At 40.2% G+C, this 18,739-nt stretch overlaps 1 protein-coding gene across 2 annotated transcripts; it reads left to right on the top strand.

Annotated features, from left to right (window-relative positions):
- The first annotated feature begins 45 nt into the window (after positions 1 to 45).
- LOC124139764 (mitochondrial folate transporter/carrier-like) lies at positions 46 to 18,014 on the top strand. 2 transcript variants are annotated; one of them, XM_046507080.2, is made up of 7 exons: positions 46 to 330; positions 2,062 to 2,218; positions 3,231 to 3,319; positions 4,859 to 5,022; positions 5,544 to 5,657; positions 7,635 to 7,780; positions 14,943 to 18,014. In XM_046507080.2, exons 1-7 carry the CDS (start codon positions 174 to 176, stop codon positions 15,064 to 15,066), a joined length of 951 nt encoding a protein of 316 aa, XP_046363036.1. In that variant the 5' UTR covers positions 46 to 173; the 3' UTR covers positions 15,067 to 18,014. The 2 variants fall into 2 exon arrangements, with proteins under 2 accessions (XP_046363036.1, XP_046363035.1); XM_046507079.2 differs by lacking the exon at positions 14,943 to 18,014 and adding an exon at positions 9,042 to 11,445.
- Positions 18,015 to 18,739: the final 725 nt, after the last annotated feature.

The following is an 18,739-nucleotide window of genomic DNA, read 5'->3' as shown; positions in this document are numbered from 1 at the left end:
TTCTGTTATTGTAATTTTATTTATGCATTCGTTATTACTGACAAAGATGGCCGTCGGCACAAACACGGGTGGCAGTTGACGAACACAAAATCCTTGGTTTCCAAGGATTAATATTTTGATTGATTTACAGTATTTAACAAAACGTATTTTTGTTGTTTAATAAACTATACAGCATGGCCAGACCATCGGTAGAAACGGATACTGGGTCGTCGCGCCTCTACTCGATGGTCAGAAACATCAAATGGGAATATTTGGTGGCTGGAATCTCTGGTGGGGTGGTTTCCACGCTGGTACTTCATCCTCTGGACTTGGTTAAAATCAGATTTCAAGGCAAGTAATTTTTTAAATTAAACAAGACATCCAAAATAAGCAGACACATTAATGTACCACTATTACCCGAATGCAGAGAATTTGGGAAAGATTGCATCATCACACGTCGGACATTACAGTCAATATTATATAGAGTTCCAATCGGCCACAAGGAAAGTGACATCGTTTATTTCTTTTTTAGGTCTTTACCATGTACTCTGCATTTCTTAAAATTGACACAACTGTTTCATCGTACTTCTGTCCGCCTCTGTCGTCTTGTGGATAGAGCACATAGAACATGATAGAAAGAGCTGAAAGTCAGGGGTTCGATCCCCAGCCACGCCTAGCTAAAGATGTTGAAGGATGGTACTTGTTGTTACTATGTTGTTTTGGGGATAACACAAGGTCTCAGCTTGGAGCCAGTGTATTGTTTTTTAGTGGGGTATCCATGTTAATATGCTGCATGGTATCTCAGTGGGCTAGCACTATAAAAAGTATGTGCACATTGCTATGTAAGTGAAATAATCTTGAATGTGATGTTAAATCCCATTTCACCTCTTCCCATAAGTTGTGGGCATGGTGGAGGAGATATTTATCATGTTTAACATGTTTAAAGCTTCACATTGGAGCTCCTTTAGAATATAGTACCACAACTTCTCGTGACGACGATATCTGCCATAGGTCACATGTCTCAAAGCAACCAGTTTTTGTGAGAATCCGTCGGACGCGAACTCGCGACCTTTGAATTGTTAGCCTGACAGCTAGCCGACTAAGGTACATCCACACTGTGAAGCTAAGTGCAAATTTACCTGGTCATGTCTGTGACGGAACTGAATGAAAAGGGTCGAATAGGTGACGGACATTTACGAAGGTTATGGGTAGGCATGGTGTATCATGACTTTAGTCTACGGACACTTACAAATGATCCCAATGCCATTTGGCACACTCATATCATTCCGTAATCTACAAGATACCGAGTGGTGAGGAATGACCCGATATGGCGCGAATTAAAAATGGCTCCAGGCGTCAGACGTCGAACTCGAACCATTTCATCCTTTCTACTCGACGTTTTTGTACGGAGAATATTAAGAGCTGCTATAGAATCTATAATAGCCACTAAACAGGTACCTAACCCTAATGATTGTTAAGGGGTGACTGATCGTAAAGGGGATCCAAGGGCTCAGGATAGGGTTCGGGCCAACCTTCCCTAACACTGGCGACATTTGGATGTGTTCACTCCAATATAATATCCCTAATAAACTGCATTCTTGTGCATAATAATGAAAATTAATGAACCAAAAAAATTATAAATATGTATATTATAACCATTTTAGCCACTTGAATTACGTGAAAATAAAAAATATATAAAAAATACAAGTGCTTTCGTAAACTAGTGCTTGCTCTAAAATGTGCCGCCACAGGCTATATTTAGTAAACAAATATTAAAAACTCTCAACACCGCTGGGCGTATTCAATGACATTGCATGTAGAGATGACAGATCACTGGGAGGAGCTTATGCACACTCAATGACCCCTGACGGTGTGACTGGCAACAAAATACTACAAATTACATCATAGAATATTGTCACGTGTTTGAAAAGTTTGTGGTACTGTATCCTAAAGGTAGGCCCTTCACATCTTTATGATGTTTTAAATGAGCATGATTGAATCATGATGTTCAGTTGGCTGATAGTTATATGATCATGTTAATTCTGATTTTATTGTCATGTTCATTTCTCTGTCTGTTTTCAGTAAACGAAGGTTATGGTGTGACTAAAAGACCGAAGTACAATGGAATTGTCCATGCATTGCGCAGTATAGCTAGAAGTGATGGTTTTGTGGGCCTCTATCAGGGAGTCACACCCAACATCTGGGGTGCTGGCATGTCCTGGGGATTGTACTTCTTCTTGTAAGTTTCACCAGCAGTTATATACTCCCACAAGCCATGGCCTGTGAAGATTCCGGTTAAAATTGCTTTCTTCAACTTCCTCGTAAGAGGCGACTAACACATTTTGGATGGTCAGACCCACTGACTTGATGCATGTCATTCGTATCCCAATTGTGTAGATAGATGCCGATGGTATCAATAACTGGATTGTCTGGTCCAGACTAAATTATTTACAGCCTGCCGTCATAGCTGGAATATTACCGAGTGTGGCGTTAAACAACAAACAAAGCAAAATATTCTCTTATGGTATTTGTAACTATCATGTTTAGGGACCCCCCAAACCTTTAACTTTTAAATTTAAGGTTATCGTCATGGTTACGGCAACAACCCCTCAACTTCCATCATGATCATCATTGTTCATGCTTAATTTTGAACAATGTCCTGTATATATATCAGCATTGAAATTCATGCTAGTCTGCCAACATGGGACTACTCAAGCAAAAGCAAAACTCCAATGATGCTAGTTGACTAGTAGTATTTGAGGGCTATAATTCTGAACTAGTTGTCAGTGCTTCAGTTTTTCTCCAACTTGGAACTGAATGAAACTGACAGAAAATGTGACCATAGTAAACATTTTTGTCTCGTTCAAGCCGCACAAGCTACAAACTCTGAGGACTAGTGAAATACTGTTTCAACAAGTCCTCTGGAATAGCATTAGAAACCTGAAGGCTGACAATTCATTGGGTAGTCCAACTCCGCAACTTGGCTGATCGTGTGTCATGTCCAGATGATAGGGACAGTTACTCTTGCTTTCTATCACTGGTTTGTCTGGTCCAGACTCTTTATTGCTCACAGGCCGCCATGACATAGCTGTAGTATTACTGACTGTGGTGTTAAGCAACATTCATTCTCACTTGTTCAGCTTGACAACTACTTGGCATGCTCAGTAAAAGACATCACATTATTTGTAATCAGGTTATGTTTATGTTTGTACCATGTATGAGATTGTTAACCACGAGAACTACTGTTTCAGCTACAACTCCATCAAAACTAAGATGAATGAGGGAGACTCCAAGCGCAACCTGGGACCTGGCTGTCACATCATGGCAGCCACTGGCGCAGGTAAACACACATTCTGTCTGTGACATAGGTGCCAGTGCTCAAACATCACACTCCCACCCAGACGTCCTTGCGATGGACCAAGTGCCTCTGCCACAAGTCGGCGACATGTGAGGATTACCCACATCTCGTTGGCTTGTGGCCGAGGTACTATGGTATGCAGCCCATCCAACAAAATTACAATGTTTTTCATCTGTTTCATTCCTTTAGATAAATATATTTCATGAAATTGTTCATTGAGAGAATATCCTATGTGAAAAACTAGTTCCCAACATGCCAACAATTTTGTTTACAATGGTTATATGGTTCCGAATGCAGACCTCAAATACCTTTGGATAATGGGCAATGCCAGGATACTTTGATGTGTCAAGATATAGTCATACACTTCCATGTCGCAGTTATGGTAGTATATTTTTGTGATTATGCAAAACAATCTGCAAATTGCATTGAACATGTTGAATGGCTTTCAGTAGGCTGGGCTGCTTTGATTTCAGAAAAAGTGCATTTGAGTGCATATGAAAGAAATGTCTATCACATGATATGCAAGTTAGCTTGTAGCAGTGTAATGCTATGTCATGATGGTCCTCACTGCTCTGGAGTGTGCACACCACCGGTCTGGGGATGAACCGATGACATGGGACATTACCATGATAACAAGAACTGGTGTGGCTAGATGTGCTTATATACCCTTGTTACAGACACCATGAACATTGCAGAAATATTGCTAACTGTAGCACAAGACAAACAAAGGAAAAAGCTCAATGCTCTTCTTAGTAAGTTAGTTGGACATGTTGAATATGTGTTACTTTTGTGACCACATAATATCTCCACTATGTTTACTGACATAGGCGGATCCAGGGGGGTCCAGGGGTCGACTAGTGAAAATGAAACAAGAATGCTTTCATCCATGTACTCAGTGCTGACTGTAGTGGGCTGATGTTGGGCTGTTGTAGGATTCACCACTCTGGTGTTGACAAACCCTATCTGGGTGACTGTAGTAGGCTGTGTGTTGTAGGATTCACCACCCTGGTGTTGACTAACCCTATCTACATGATCTAGGTGACTGTAGTGGGCTGTGTGTTGTAGGATTCACCACGCCAGTGTTGACTCACCCTATCTTGGTGACTGTAGTGGGCTGTGTGTTGTAGGATTCACCACTCCGGTGTTGACGAACCCTATCTAGGTGACTGTAGTGGGCTGATGTTGGGCTGTGTGTTGTAGGATTCACTACTCCGGTGTTGACTAACCCTATCTAGGTGACTGTAGTGGGCTGTGTGTTGTAGGATTCACCACCCTGGTGTTGACTAACCCTATCTAGGTGACTGTAGTGGGCTGTGTGTTGTAGGATTCACCACCCTGGTGTTGACAAACCCTATCTGGGTGACTGTAGTGGGCTGTGTATTGTAGGATTCACCACCTTGGTGTTGACTAACCCTATCTAGGTGACTGTAGTGGGCTGTGTGTTGTAGGATTCACCACCCTGGTGTTGACTAACCCTATCTAGGTGACTGTAGTGGGTTGATGTTGGGCTGTGTGTTGTAGGATTCACCACCCTGGTGTTGACTAACCCTATCTGGGTGACCAAGACCCGCCTGTGCCTGCAGTATGACAAGCCAGGTGCACCCACGTCCAGTGTGCACTACAAGGGAATGGCCGATGCCCTTTTCAAGATCTATAAGTTTGAGGGCATTAGGGGTCTTTACAAGGTATGTTTCTGCATCTATTCAAGATATATGGATGCCATATGCATGCAGAGTGTAACTTTCAAAATATGCATGCAGCGTAGTAATGGGGTGTGAAGTGTAACAATCACTGAACTATCTATGGACTTTAAAATTAGGAAATACATCATTCATGAGTTCAGATATGGATCATTACAGCGATCATGCTACATTTGATAGTTTACGTATAATAAATTGACTAGATATTGATAATCAGTTATTTTTGCATTTGTTTGTATCCAAAATATGCTGTTTGAATGAATATGGGTGTTCATTCACAGCATGTACATATATTCATATCAGATAATAATCAGAACATCCCTTGCAACCTGCTGAACTAAGGAAATGTTCATTTTGGGAGGTAAATCGTACTATCCTAAGATTATTGCCATTGTTACACTACTATTGCACAAGCATGGCAATAGTGTTTGTTCCTATTGTAATGCTATTGCAAGTATGGATGTACATATAATGAAAATGTTTGACTCGTGTCATCTGATTTACAGGGCTTTGTGCCTGGTGTGTTTGGGATCTCCCATGGTGCTCTTCAGTTCATGGCCTATGAGGAGATGAAGACAGTATACAACACTTACAGGAATCAAGCCAACGACACGCGACTGGTAAGCCTTCATGCAGGAACTAGCATTAACATTTGTCTTTCATTTACCAGGTTTGATTGTTTGTTGTCTGTCCACAATATTCCATCTATATTACTGCAGCTTATATCAAGTCTGGACTTGACAAAACAGTGAATGATATCATGAACAATATCCCATGCTATTAGGATGGGTATGATGACAAGTGAACGACTCGTTGATCTGTTCAGCCACCTGGTCCGTTACAACTGTAGGATTCTGTGGACCTATTCCCACCCCAGATCCTTACCAAATACCTTATTCAGCAAAGACTGATGTAAATGGTCGACATCACACAACATCACCTCTACACAGACATGGTCGACGTCACACAACATCACCTCTACACAAACCGCCTCCGTAGTCTAGTGGTAGAGCGTCCGCCCGGAGAGAGGAAGGTCTGGGGTTCGATCCCCGACCGCGTCATACCAAAAGACGTTAAAAGTTGGTACTTGTTGTTACCCTGTCTGGCGCTCGGCATTAAGGGGCTAAAACAAGAACAGGTCGGCTCGGAGTCAGTATACTGTGTCTGAGTGGGGTATTCATGTTAAACTGCGGCATGGTATCTCAGTGAGCTAGCACTATAAATCGGCATCAGTCCGGACTAGTACAAGCAGCCACACACACACACACGTGCATGCACGTCGCTATATATAAGTGCAATAATCTTGGACACGACGTTAAACCCCATTTCACCTCACCTCACCTCAACACAGACATGGTTGACGTCACACAACATCACCTCTACACAGACATGGTCGATGTCACACAACATCACCTCTACACAGACATGGTCGACGTCACACAACATCACCTCTACACAGACATGGTCGACGTCACACAACATCACCTCTACACAGACATGGTCGACGTCACACAACATCACCTCCACATGGACATGGTCGACGTCACACAACATCACCTCTACACAGACATGGTCGATGTCACACAACATCACCTCTACACAGACATGGTCGACGTCACACAACATCACCTCTACACAGACATGGTCGATGTCACACAACATCACCTCTACACAGACATGGTCGATGTCACACAACATCACCTCTACACAGACATGGTCGATGTCACACAACATCACCTCTACACAGACATGGTCGATGTCACACAACATCACCTCTACACAGACATGGTCGACGTCACACAACATCACCTCTACACAGACATGGTCGACGTCACACAACATCACCTCTACACAGACATGGTCGACGTCACACAACATCACCTCTACACAGACATGGTCGATGTCACACAACATCACCTCTACACAGACATGGTTGATGTCACACAACATCACCTCTACACAGACATGGTCGATGTCACACAACATCACCTCTACACAGACATGGTCGATGTCACACAACATCACCTCTACACAGACATGGTCGACGTCACACAACATCACCTCTACACAGACATGGTCGATGTCACACAACATCACCTCTACACAGACATGGTTGATGTCACACAACATCACCTCTACACAGACATGGTCGATGTCACACAACATCATCTCTACACAGACATGGTCGACGTCACACAACATCACCTCTACATTGACATGGTCGACGTCACACAACATCACCTCGACACAGACATGATCGACATCAGAGTACATGGTCAGCTTTTGGTCAGATACCATAGAAAGTCTACTTGTCTCGTAAAAATGGTATCTAACAAGAATGAGTGTAGTATTCTCTATATATCTTATTTCATTATGTCTCCCCGCAGAGGGAGGGTAGATGAATTGTTCTTGGCTTGGTTCTCATTGGCATTGCCATCCGATCCTGTTCCAAGCAATAACCATGATAACTTGAAAACTTGGCATATGCATTGTATACAGCTGAACTGGCGCCTTTTGCTATTTAATTTTTTTCTAAATGAATGAGAATGCATTTGAAGACTTGATGAAAGATGTGAAGTTGTGTCTTTAATCCCCAGGGCTCTGCTGAATATGTTGTATTTGCTGCCTTGTCTAAGATGTTTGCTGCTTCAACTACATATCCCTACCAAGTCCTCCGGTCTCGCATACAGGACCAGCACAGAGAGTATGGAGGCATACGAGATATAATCCGACAGATATTCAAGTAAGTATTTTGTTTACTACTTTACTGGGTGTGCTGTGTTTTGTTTCCAAGTCAGTTGTGTAGCAAGTACGAATGTCTAAGTATACATGCTTTACTTAGGTTCATATGGGTATAAGGCTTAGACAGCCACTGACCGTTACCATGGTTACTTTAGATGGTCCCAAGTAACTCATACTTTTAACTTATCCTGCATTACATGGAAGTACAGCTTGCGACATGTGATGCCTGGTGGTTGGGTGTGTTTGTGCTATTCGTTTTATGGAAGTCTCTGGGATAGCGATGTCTTTTAGGGTTTTTGATTTTAGCTCAGTGGCAAGAGATTGCAGTATATGTAATGCGGAATAAGTATACAAAGATATCAAATATTTTAGATATTAATAAGCTTGTTAAATCATCATCTTCCCAAGGCAAGGGAATTTACTGACTATAAAAGTCCAGTTTCAACCCTTGCGGAACTAGGCTGGAATTTCATGGCCCAATCATAGCACCATCAGTGGCTATGACAAGTTAGGACCCTTCTATGTTCCACCTTTTGACCAATCAGATTCCAACTCTCATATCACTTGCATTTGCTTCAAACAAAATGGTGGCACCCTGTCAAGATTCTCTCATCGATAATCAATATCCATATTGTAATAAAACAGGTCTTACCTCGAAGTGCATCAAATCACTTGAGTACCTTGATTAAAAACATGAAAAAAATAGGAAATTGTCTGTCGACGCCCAGTCGATGGTACGCATGCTTTGCAAATCCTGCAGTTGGATGAAATCTGCATGTTGAAATCCATGTTGTTTACAAACTGAATGTCTCGTTCGTTACATGATTTTGATCATACTATGCATAGACTTGTTAATGAAGCCAAAATATAACTCCAGAGTTCCAGCCTGGCTCGGCAAGGGTGGAAACTGGACTCTATAGTCAGTTAACTCCCTTACCTTCGGGAAGATGGTTGTAAGATTCAAGTATTAATGACTTAGTGATTATTTCTGACTTGGAAGGTTGTGTCACCGAATCTTGTTCAGAAAATTGGTGTTCTTGCTTTCAACCAGTGACTCATACTTACAGGTCACTGTTACGTAGCTGAAATATTGCTGACTGTTGAAGAACTTTCACTCACTAGTTGCTGCAGTGCTGCTGCATTCTGGGTAGATGATACGTTAGATATCCCATTGGTCCAACATTTTCCCAGTTGTTTTAGCATGCCATTACTCCATGTACTCCTGGTCAGATGTGTGGTTGCACGTAGCTTATTTTCACCAGGTACGAGGGTATACGAGGGCTGTATAAAGGCCTTGGCGTCTATCTGTGGCACGTCACCCCTAACATATGTATAGTGTTTCTGCTGTACGAATATATCACAAACTGGAAAAGCAGCCTCCCTGAGAACCACAGCTGATCGAACCCTTCACAGAGGCCTTTCTTCTCACTGGACTTCACGCTTTGGGAAACAAGAAACGTCAACATATTTGGCCAGCGGAATTAATGCATCTTTTGTATGTTGATTTTTCTTTATAATAAATACAAGACTTTTTACAACAAGAAAACTTGACATCAGTATCAGCTACATGACTGTGAGCTATATTCATGGTAGGCAACAAATTCATTGGCAATTTGATGTTTGTGTGCGCTGGAATATGGATGAAGAGGTGGATGATGACTATTTACGACCCAGAGTCCTGTGAAACTGATGAGGTCAAGGCTTCAGGGAATTCATCCTATATCCATATGTCAAATGAAAATAGCTGTTCATAGCTTATCCTCTAAGTGAGCTTCATCTGGCAAGTGAAGGGACACTGTACAGCTTGCTGCCCTATACTTGGGTGGCAGGCCAGGTGTATTGCCAATCGTGTGCATGTACGTGGAAACAGCACCGTTTGTCTGCACCCACACTGTGCATGGCAGACAGTGCATACAGATTCTGCTATATTTCGATCATTCTGATAATTTACCCGATTTTAATGGGGAAGTCACTCGATTATTCTAACATTTGGTTGTTTTGGGTAACAATCATGAATATGTAAATCTTGCCTGTTACTGCTCATGAAAAGGAATTATTTATTTAAAACAACTTTGTTTGTCATTTGAAGTTTTATCATGTTGCGTTACAGGTATTTCATTTCCTCAACACATTGTTATGACCATCGTTGGAAGATAATGGGATGTATTTGTCGAGGGGACTTTTGTTTCTTGTGTTGTTTTACAAATGTGCAATTGTGAATCGTTATATCATGACAGATTGTCAAATGTCTGAATCTCATTTAATTTGATATGTTTACAGTAAACTACGATTATAACGAACTCAGAGAGACCACCAATTTTAGTTTGTTTTTACCATAGTTCGTTATAAGCATGTAAACAGTGAATGGACGGGACAAAAAAAGCAGATTGTTATATTGGTCAGTTCGTTAAAAGCGTGTTCGTTATAAATGTAGTTTGCTGTACCAGTACATATGTTATCACACATCTTCATGATCATGTCAACAGGACATGCTCATCATTGGGTAGGTTTTGTTGTTTAACGTTGATGGAGCTAGAACCCAAAATATTTCTGCTTCCGCAGCCATGATGTGAACACCACAGTTGAGTCACATCCAGCTAGCATGGATAACTCCCGTGTCCTGTGACAAAGGCCTACCTGAGGCCTAGTTAAATATGGGGGGTTTACAATGGCCAGAGAATATATTGTTGACAGTTATCATGGCTGAATATATTTTTCTCTAACCCATCAGAGCAGTCAGGTAAACAATAAACAAACAGACTAATTTAACTCTCTTTTTGATTGCGACATGCTGGTGGAATCTCTTATAGGCCTATGCTGTTCAAAAGAAGTTACAGAACACCCCCAATTGAAGGGCTGTGGGTTGCAATACCCACCAACCATAACAGAATACCTATAGTCATATGAAAAAATGTGTGTTCTTTATCTTCTTTTGAGTAGTATATATTGCATTCTACCATGAATTAGGAAATTACTCGTTTCTGATTGGTCAATCAGAGGCTACTATATCACAATAAAGCCCCTCTGATTTAAACAGCTGTTTTGACTGTCGCATCACCGCGAGCTAATTTCAGTCATTGTCAGTAGGCATATTTAAATAATTATATCTACAATTACAGGTTACAAAATGTGTGGCAATACATTTTGTGCAGAAAACACGAAAGAAATCTTCAAATAGAATGTATTTTAAGTTTTGAGGACAACAGAGAGCTTGGAATTTTGAGCTCAATGTAATTGCTAACACCAAAGAGTTCACATTTTATTTAGCCATAGTAGAATGGAGAGAAACATATAGTGTTCTCAATGTGGAGGTAGGTTACCTGTAGATTTAACCGCGCTCAATTAACACTTGAAACCTCACGCTGCACGTTCTGTTCCAAATTCAATTTAGCGTGGTAAAATCTACAGGTAAACTAGCTGGTTGTACTTGCAATATCCTGTGTTTATCAATGTACTTGTAATCACTACATACAGTGACATATCTTTTTGAAAAACTTACATTGGCCAGTTATCTATAGTCCCTGTAAAGGAGCCATGTACAGGTAATGTAGACACATTTCATCATTGTATCACTTTATTTTGCATCGTTTAGATGATCATCACACACACACACACACACACACACACACACACACACACACACACACACACACACACACACACACACACACACACACACACACACACACACATATACATATAAATATGCGCCTAAGTTAAATGTAAAGGTGTAAGTTATTTGTCCATTGTCACATTGGTATGGTGACGTCATAGTTTCCTAAATGTTATGACGTCACATAACTATACGTTACTACTTCATGTCCGTTATTCAGTTATGGCCTGATGAGACTCATACGTGGTACGAGTTGAAAGCGCTAGCCTATTAAAACTGACTCCACTTATTTAATTATTACTATATTGTGCCTGAGAGTTCTTATATATATACATATACATACATACATACATACATACATACATACATACATACATACATACATACATACATACATATAAGGGCGCAAGGTATTACCGGTATATTGAGGTTTACTCTTTCCACAATACGTATAACAATATCATATTTTAATGCTCGATATATCGGGTTATTTCAAAAACCTATTTTTATCATGCGTTTCATGTTCAAAGGTTGCCAAATACCCGGAGCGTGCATCCTGATAGTGCATTCGTGCATGTTTTTTTAATTTGTTCCAGCATCTTGTTTTGTTCAATTTATAAACTTCAATTCATACACTGGTGTTTCAAATTGCTCCTGAATTCAAAATTTAGAATTATGCAATATATTGTGATACGTATCACAATACGGCCTTGGGCATTGTAAAACATTGTGATACACTTCAAACCTCCAATACCCATCTCTGATATATATTTTTTTGAGAGGGGCGGGGGGTGGGGGGGGGATTGTGAGGCAGAACTCTCAATTTTGCGATCGTGTATTGTGTAAATCCAGTTCTAATACTACCGGTGCATACATTGTGTCTGGTTTAGCCCAGGTAACTGGTGTTCTGCGGTACTGCCGTCATGTTTGTGAACTTTATTGTATAGTACCATATTGTAACATTGACTTACGGTACATATATGTAGATTATTTTCCATATTTACCATGTTGATATTATATTATTATCCCACATATGAAGTAATTATTGGTGACAGTATGAACAAAGGGACATATAGTGATGTTTCCACAGATCTCATTACATTCCAGTCTCAGCATCATCAATCACAATCGTCAGCTCATTCACATGAACTTCTGTTTTAATATAAGCATATTGTGTATTCTATAGCAAGTTTTGAACATAGATGACAAATCTTACAACTTCATCATTATTCATTACTGTCTGAAATATGGCTGAAATATTGCCGATTGTACTTACCGTTTCAACTCACTCACTTAACTCACTCCTAATGCTGTAATATAAATCAGGTGAACACTGTATGATGTGTCAGTGCCTGAATGTCAGATCTGACGCGATTGGGTAGCTTTGTGGTTTAAGTTTTCACCATACATCTGATTACCCGAGTTGTCTCCCTTCCCTGATATTGTTGCAATATTGCTTAAACCGACATAAAAAGCATTTTTATTCCTTTTGATCAGACATCATTGTAGTTGTCATGACAACCTTATTCAGCAGAGCTATTATTTATTGAAGTTTCATCCACTCTGAGTGAGTGAGTCCTATTTGTCTGTATAGCATGTATTCAGTGTTAGAAATTAAGCACAAACGTCCACGGGTCCTTGTCACATCCCTAATGTTAAATGTTAAGGATTAAGGGGATCCTTGATACATGGGGCAAGACTTCAAGGACCCCAGGACACTCCTTAGTTTGGAACACTTCTATTGATAAAGCCAGGTGAGCTTCAGAGTCCATGACGTCAGTGTATTTGGACAGTTACTGTTATTGAGGGCATTGTTTGTCCTCATGGAAGTAGGAAATGATTCTTTATGTACTTTGTCATGTCTAATATTCAGGTGATGTGATTGATTGAAATGTGTGATGTGTACATGTGTACATAAATAAAAAATGATATTAAATTACATGTTGCGATGATCCATTGTGTGACTTGGTTTATAGTCATCCTTTCAGCTGGAGAAGTTCACATACTGACAGACATATTGGCACCCACTACTTAAATGAACACGATCAGGTTTTCAATCTTAAATATTTTGCGCGAGTTCTGTTTGATCTGGGAACATTCAATACAAACATATACGTTACCTTGTCCTGTACAAAGATATCAGCTGAGTCTCAGTGGGCCTTGTCCTAAGGGGAAGTCTAAACACGGATGTGTCTGATCACATAGTGATGCAACTCAAGTACAGCCAGGCACCAGTCTCTGACAAGCATTAAATGTCAGTACATCTGTACACATTAGTCATACACTAATAAGGGAACAAGTATTATACCACTCAAAAGAATTTCAAGAACATCCAGTTCATAACAGACTTTAGTAATATGAAAGAATCTGGTGTTCTTGAACTTCCTTGTTATGGAAAAAGATATGTGTGCATAACCACATGATAAAAGTTCTTAATCAGAATATGCAAAGACAACAACATGATTACAGATCTGATCTTGCATGTCATGCAGATTTTACAGGACAGAAATGGATAGGATTAAACATGTACATTATCAGATACACATCTACACTTACTGATACACCTGGACAGTGTCCATACATAACATACAGCATGCTCAACCTTAGAAATTTATATTTTTTTAAGCCAAGTCCAGAGGAAACCTTATGTCACTAGTCCGCAGGGTTTGTAGCTAGTTCTGTTTGATTGAGACAAAACTGTTTGCTATGTTAACATTTTCAATCAGTTTTATCCAGTTTCAATTTTTAGCAAAATTGAAGCTTTGAGCACTGTTTCAGAATAATAGCCCTGAAATGCAACAAGTCAAAGAGGACTATGATCATTAGATTTTTAGTCTTCCTCTGCACAATTTAGTACTCTGGATGAAGATCCGGGGTAGAATAGGTCTTCAGCAACCCATGCTTGCCTTAATAGGTGACTATGCTTGTTGTAAGAGGCAACTAACAGGGTCGGGTGGTCAGGCTCGCTGACCTGGTTGATGCATGTCATCAATCCCAATTGCATGGATCGATGCTCATGATATTAATCACTGGATTGTCTGGTCCAGACTCGATTATTTACAGACCGCCGTCATATAGCTGGAATATTGCTGAGTGCGGCGTTAAACAAAAAAACAACCAACCAAGTAGTCTCGGGCCAGTGTACTAGCATGAATACCCAAGGATGGCATCATGATTGTCCAGTGACCTGTATTGCTGCCATAGAGAGATATGGTGATATGCTGATAGTGTGTGTGATGTACTGAAGTGGCTGCAACAGATGCTTTGCTCAGAGAATTGAACTGTCCCTCACAACTTGTACAGGGCCATTGCTTGGTGTAACTGTTGATGTGAACTGCTTCTTCCTGATTAACATGTATTGTTACAACAAATCAAATATTTTCTGCTGTTCCCGTTTTTGTATTCATATGACAGTATTTATCAATAAAGGGAGAATTCCCCAATCCACAGAAATGCAAAGAATAGTCCCCGTCTTTCTCGTGAGCAAGTAGTCTACTGCTATCCTGGACTGTGTCAAGTTTTAACTTCAGATTTTATCATCTTTCACCAGATACGAGGGCGTGTATGGGTTCTACAAAGGTCTGGCTCCAAGCCTGTTACGAGTGACGCCAGCATGTGCCATCACATTTGTGGTATATGAGAACATGGTCACTATGCTGATCAAACCGTCCTAGCCCCAGCACAAGCAGCACCTGTAGCAGCGTGGATGAGTGGTGGATACGAAGGTCATGCTGCATGGACAAAATACTGGTTGATTTGAGACACTCCTTGCTACAAGCTCCACATCACGATACAGCTGTTTAGGATGTTGACAGTGATGCTTGTGTAAAAGAATGCTGATTACTAGAGTGTATCACTAATATTATCTCATGTTATATACTACCCAAAGGAAGTTAAAGAACAGTTGATTCTTTCATATGACTATAGTTAATCTCTGCTGTCAACAGATTAACTATAGTAAAACATAGGATAGCGTCAATAGCGGTAATCTGACTGTGGTTGCTGTAAATAACGGTGAGTTGTGCGATCTACCGATCACTTCGCATACGGTTTCGCCGAAATTATTGTAAACATTATTATAATTATTGAATGAAATGTCGAATATAATTAATAAAATATATAGCAAACATTAGTCTAGATAATCAATGAACATTTATTTTATAACCAGTTATTATTATAATTTAGGACTAAATTGCGTATTACAGTTCGGATTTGATGACTGGTATTTCCGGTGTTACGTGATCGCAGTGATCAGCTGATAACGTTTTCTGAGATTGGGAAAACAGCGTGTCATTGGAAAACTTGAGTTTATTGAAAATGTTAGTAAATTGTGGGAGCCATGCTTTACTGTGTGCTATAACCGAGTTAGCGCTATATTGAAGAGCGCAATATCGCGGGAACTTTGTAGGAACGAATCAGTGTCCTTTAACTTCTTTTTAGCAGTATATTGTTGACAGACAATCAACCACGACACCTTCCTGTTGTTGGGTTTCTGTGTCAGAAGCAGGCAGGAAAAGAAACCCCAAGCTAATCCCATCTAAGTATGTTATAGTGAAAGTGTATGGAGGTGTTATATTAATGATTTTCTAAATTATTGAGATGTGTGGCAACCAGGACATCACTGTTTTGTGTATTTCCTTTCTTCAGTCAAAGGGGTAGCCTAGTGAGTAAAGTGTTCGCTCATCATGCCTGAGGCCCCGGTTCAATTCCCTGTATGGGTACAAAATGTGAAGCTTACTTATCGCGGCATCCATCTTGATACATACTGAGCATCATTATTGAGGGGTCACATAGATAATAAATATATTAAAAATATCTCATTTTCATATTCCAAGAGTGCATGTTAGTTGTACTTGGAATTAAGCATTTTATACCAACTTTAAATGTTACTTATGCATTGCATGTGCATTGGGTGAACTGACTGCAGGCGTGTGTTTTGGGTAGTTTTTTCTATCACCTTCAATCTTGGACTTTTTAATGTTTTTAGTAGTTGTTGTTTGCTTTCTAGTTTGTAAAGGGCATCCAATCAGTGACAGGCATAAACAACCTATTCTTCCACTGTTAATCACGTTGTCAGTATACTCGGACCTATTGACGTTGTTGGCATATGTTCCTGGTTGACATCCTGCATGTCTTGGTGACCCTGCAGTAATGATGCTGAGTATAAATCCCTATCCAAACACTCCCGTTTTCTATTTAATGCTACCTTTCTGGTTTTAGAACATACTGTGCTACATGATATGTTATCCTAGATATGATGCCATCCAGTGATGAGGATGTTATTTGTGGGCATGAGATGTAGCTTGTCATCCTTGAGGGTGACAGGGCTTCTCCTGGAGGGTGGGGAAGATGGTTTGTTATCTTACTCAGAGTTATCATATGTACAGCAATAGTTTTAATGGTAAGTTGGAGATGATTTTAAATTTGTTTGGTGTGTGTGTTGATGTCAGTATGACTGTACAGTCCATAGTGTACAGCATTGTTTTGTACAGAGGGTGAGAATGTTCCTCCACAGTAGGGAATGATGTACAGTCATTTTTAGGCATCGCCACTTTAGATTTGTGATAATTATGTTATTTGTTATGTCTTTCCAGTGTTGTGTGTGATAAGCTGGACATGAAAATCCATGTTTTAGAACTCCTTCTCTCATCATATGATCTCCTTTCACTATACGTTCACATCCGTACATTAGGTTCATTAGACTCTAGATTGTGTTCCCCATGAAGACCCAGGTTAGAATTGGTCTTCAGCAGCCCATGCTTGTCATAAGAGACGGGTGGTCAGACTCGCTGACTTGGTTGATGCATGTCATCGTATCCTAATTGCATTATTTGGTGCTCATGATGTCATTAACTGGATTGTGTGGCCCCGACTCGATTATTTACAGACTGCTCTCATATAGCTGGAATGTTGGTGAGTAACAACAAACAAAATCTAGATTGTGTATTGCATCCTCATCATCATGTGATCAGGGTTCAACAAAGTGTGACGCATGATTGAAAGATGACAAGTAGCTGGACAAGATCTCTCAACAGGTGCATTCAAATATCTGCAGCTACTCATCTGTATTATCATTATCTGTTTGGGGTTCTTCTTGAATCCACTGATTTGTGTGTGTTGAAAGATGTCTCATATTCAGTAAAAGCGACTGGGTGATTGAAGATGGCCTAACTGGCCTCTCCTTCCTTCTATTCTGACCGTGCATCTGCTTACCTAGCTACCCATCCCCTTTGTCAGCCATAATGGCTCTACATCCTTTTAGAGTTATCCCCCTTACACTGCCTGTACATGTATCGTAACACAAGTTACCTCCCCTTATACTACACTATTGTGTAGTTCACCTTCACTGACTTCTGAAGAGATGTTGGGTTTGGATGAAGACATGATAAATTCGGAGCCAGTAAACATGGGTGATCACGTGTGGTTCTTTGTTTCAGGTTGACGTGTTTGCTGCATTGTTATGTGATTTTCTGATTTGAATGTGAATTATTCAGATTGACTGAAATATCGGGAAGTGCCTCTGGATGCTTGAATTGTGTGAATGCTATTCAGAAAGATGCAGTTTCTCCACTATTTCCCGGAGAAATAAATATATTCTGATAATAAACTATAATGAAGATGACTTAATGTTGTGTGATTTCATTCACAACCAGGGAGGGGCGGTCAGGTAGCCAAGTGGTTAAAGCGTTTGCTCGTCACGCCATGGGTACTATGTGTGAAGCCCGTTTCTGGTGTCCCCTGCCGTGATATTGCTGGAATATTGCTAAAAGCAGCGTAAAACCGTACTCACTACTTCACGCACAACCAGGGGTCACCTGGATGACTCACAACACAAGCGTGTTACCAAGAGTATTTTATGAATGCTATGAAAAGAAATCTTTGTAGGTAAGAATATACACATGATAAAGTAACATATTAGATCGACCTACTAATTTTTTTTAGAAAATTCACTCACTGAAAAAACATGAAGATAAAGTCACCAATATCCACCACGCTTCAATCTCATTAAAATCAGATCTTAGTTCTCGCTATCGCTAAACAAAGATCTGAGTTCAACAATCTTTCATCCAACCAATCAGAGCGTCGCGTACCAGATCTTGAAAGTGACAGTCGGAAAGTGTTTTCTAATCATGCAACCACGATATATTTAACACGGGGTATTCCGAACGACAGTTACGGGTTTTATGATTATATCCATACATCTAGGCCATCTATAAGCCATTCAAGAATGTTCTTATCAGTTTTAAAAATTTTAATCGAGAATACGTCAAAATATATTTCGAAGCGTAGTCGCCAGTTTGAAACTAGTGTCGTAAAGCTCGAGAAAGCTGCCTTCTGATTGGCCAA

Source organism: Haliotis rufescens, unplaced genomic scaffold, assembly GCF_023055435.1.
Source record: "Haliotis rufescens isolate VD_foot unplaced genomic scaffold, xgHalRufe1.0.p SCAF_1, whole genome shotgun sequence".
In the NCBI taxonomy this organism is placed as follows: Eukaryota; Metazoa; Mollusca; class Gastropoda; order Lepetellida; family Haliotidae; genus Haliotis; species Haliotis rufescens.
Note: the sequence above shows the minus strand (reverse complement) of the source record. Positions and strands in the feature narration are given on the sequence as shown.